This window comes from Crocodylus porosus, unplaced genomic scaffold, assembly GCF_001723895.1.
Source record: "Crocodylus porosus isolate Cpor-Errol unplaced genomic scaffold, CroPor_comp1, whole genome shotgun sequence".
NCBI classification, from domain to species: Eukaryota; Metazoa; Chordata; order Crocodylia; family Crocodylidae; genus Crocodylus; species Crocodylus porosus.
Genome location: NW_017728947.1, coordinates 53,229,461 through 53,231,972, shown reverse-complemented (window position 1 = coordinate 53,231,972; position 2,512 = coordinate 53,229,461). Strand labels below are relative to the sequence as shown.

Here is a 2,512-nt window from a genome sequence, read left to right as displayed (position 1 = left end):
GAATAAGCCCCCTTGTGGCCCCTCTGCCGGATGCCGGAGGGAGGGGGGATAACACCATTCCCTGGCCCCCGCCTAAGCGGCCCTGAAGGTCAGTGTCTGGCTGCGCCCCCGCCCGGCTGCTTCAGTGGCGAGCGAGCAAGGCTCTTGATGGGGGCAGCAGGCCCTATCATGGTGTTGGCAAGTGCGAGCCTCCTCCCAGCAGGGGGCCATGGTGCAAGGTGGGCAGAGTTGCAATGGACTGCATGCAGCAGCACCAGCCCCAGAGGGGACCAGAGGGCCCCGCCCCAGCACTGCCACTGCTGCAGTCCACAGCTGCTTTCCCCACCCCACAGCATGCCCTCCCCCACCAGGAAGGGGCTCATGCTCCAGGAAAATGTGACAGGGGCTTCAGCAGTGAGGGGGCGCCTGACAGACCTGGCTCGGGTCCCTGCTGCTTCCAACCTGGACAAATGTTACTTGATCTTACTGATTTAAAATGTGTAAAGACCTACTTGCAACAGAGGAAAGGGATATGTTCTCACCTCGGTGTTAGCTAATCAAAAGTAATATAGAATAAAAACACAATGAAGACACAGCAGCTTTAGTATTAACATATTTCAGAAGGTTGATTTAAACCCTAATCTTACGTCAATCTGCTAACAAATGAAAACTATGAATTGCTTCATCTCCAATAGAACGTTGTGCATTTTGAATTACCATGCTAGCTAACATGAGCAAGAATAACCATCTTTTCCCAATATGGATCTACCCAAGAATTTGAGATTTTGAACAAAACACCCCGGACTGAAGCCAAGGGCCATGCATACAAGTGAATGATCAGGAAAATATCAATGGAAATGGAGAATTACTTTGGCAGAAAGTTCACTGGTAATCTTACATGTGTAAGGCTACCCGTGCCAAAAGATAACCAAGTAAATACCAGACTTAAATGTTATGAAGCATTGATTACTGAGACATACACTTAAGTACTACTGTCTTGTACTTGAAGTGAAACAATATTCAAAGCTGCAAGTACATGTTATTCAGTCGTTTCAGACTAAATTAATTTTTCCTCCTCCTCTCTGCAACTACCACTTGAAACAAAAGAATCTGGAAATGTGAAATAGTAGCAAAGTCCAGCTATAATTCATGATAAACAGTGGTATATTTCTTATTTTGTTGTCTCACCATTAAAAAACCCTTTCCATTTGGCATAGCACAGTGGAGTCCAACCTTTTTTGGCAAGTGTGTCACAAATTGGCCCTGCCCCCTTCCTGAGTTCCACTCCAGTCTCCTCCCCGTACCCAACCTGCTACTATTTTCTGGCCTATGCTTCCTGACCAATCTGCTACTCTGCTTTCTGCTCTATCTCTGCTTTCTGTCCCCTCCTCAATCTGCCACATGCCACACAGAGAGGCTGCCTGTACCATAGATGACATTCATGCCACAGGTTGGACACCCCAACATGGTATTTCCTAGATATTAAAAACATTTCACTCTCCTGATAGAGACTAAAAGGGATTGAGTTAGGACCCATAGCAAACATATTGGAAAGTACAAATTTATTATTGTAAAAACTGCTGGTATCAGTGGGCCATAGTTTGCATTAGCTTCAACACTTTGTGGTTTCTTCATTCACTAGCTGCAAAATTGCTTCACATTTACGTTATTATTATTATTATTTAGCTTTCTATCCTACCTAATCCAAATGGTTCAGAACGATTTACAATAAAGAGACAAATAACCCATCAATAGGGGGGCAAAAAGTAGATTCCCCAAACACCACCCTAAACCCTGAGAACCCAAATGACTTGCATTACCTGCTGGCCATAGAACCAAATGTCTTTGTTTTTGAACAGCACAGCAGACAGAAGTGGCAGCATTTGGGCTGACATCCGATGAAGCAGCACTGCATGAAACATGAGAGACTGGGTCCAGGCACTTTTGAAGCCTAAAGAAAGTAACAGACAATGAACAGTATGTAAGACTGGGCTTTTTCAGTGGTCTTAGCTGATTCTGTTCCTTCTTCTGTGCTGCTGTTAATCTAATATCCTTTCCCTGATATTCCTCATTCAGCACAGATCCATCTCAGGCAAAAGATTTCCCCAAATACTAATTTCACACCCCTCTCTTAAAAATCTTACTATAGCAGCATCTCAAGACATCATCAAGTCACAGCATAAGAAATTAATGTGTTTGTTTCAAAATAGCTAGTGCCCATTCAAAAACAAAAATCACTGCTCATCTGTGCCTGGATGCATGTTTCTTACGCCCTAGCAATGAAATGCAAATGACATCAAAGTCCAGAAGGCTCCCTACGTGCAAGAAAGCAGGTTTTGAATTTAGAAACCTCAGACATCCTGCTGTATGAGTACCCAGGATATTGCTGCCTGTCATGCCACCTTGACAATGGCATAAAAGAGACCATTTCTTCCCATATTCCTGCTTGTCTTCCCAGTTTAGAAGACCAGCTAATTCTCTGATACTGTGTGTCATATAGTTTGATGCTGCTCCTTCAGAAGCTTTACAATCA

The 2,512-nt window shown here is 44.1% G+C and overlaps 1 protein-coding gene across 1 annotated transcript in view; it reads right to left on the bottom strand.

The window, feature by feature from the left end:
- The window catches only part of LOC109320783 (cytosolic phospholipase A2 zeta-like), a 39,329-nt gene extending 37,403 nt beyond the window's left edge, over window positions 1-1,926 (bottom strand). Inside the window, exon 1 of the mRNA XM_019551039.1 lies at window positions 1,800-1,926. Within this exon, the coding sequence (XP_019406584.1) occupies window positions 1,800-1,901 (102 nt within the window). The 5' untranslated portion in view covers window positions 1,902-1,926. The remainder of the gene's footprint in view (window positions 1-1,799) is intronic.
- Between the last annotated feature and the right edge of the window lie 586 nt (window positions 1,927-2,512).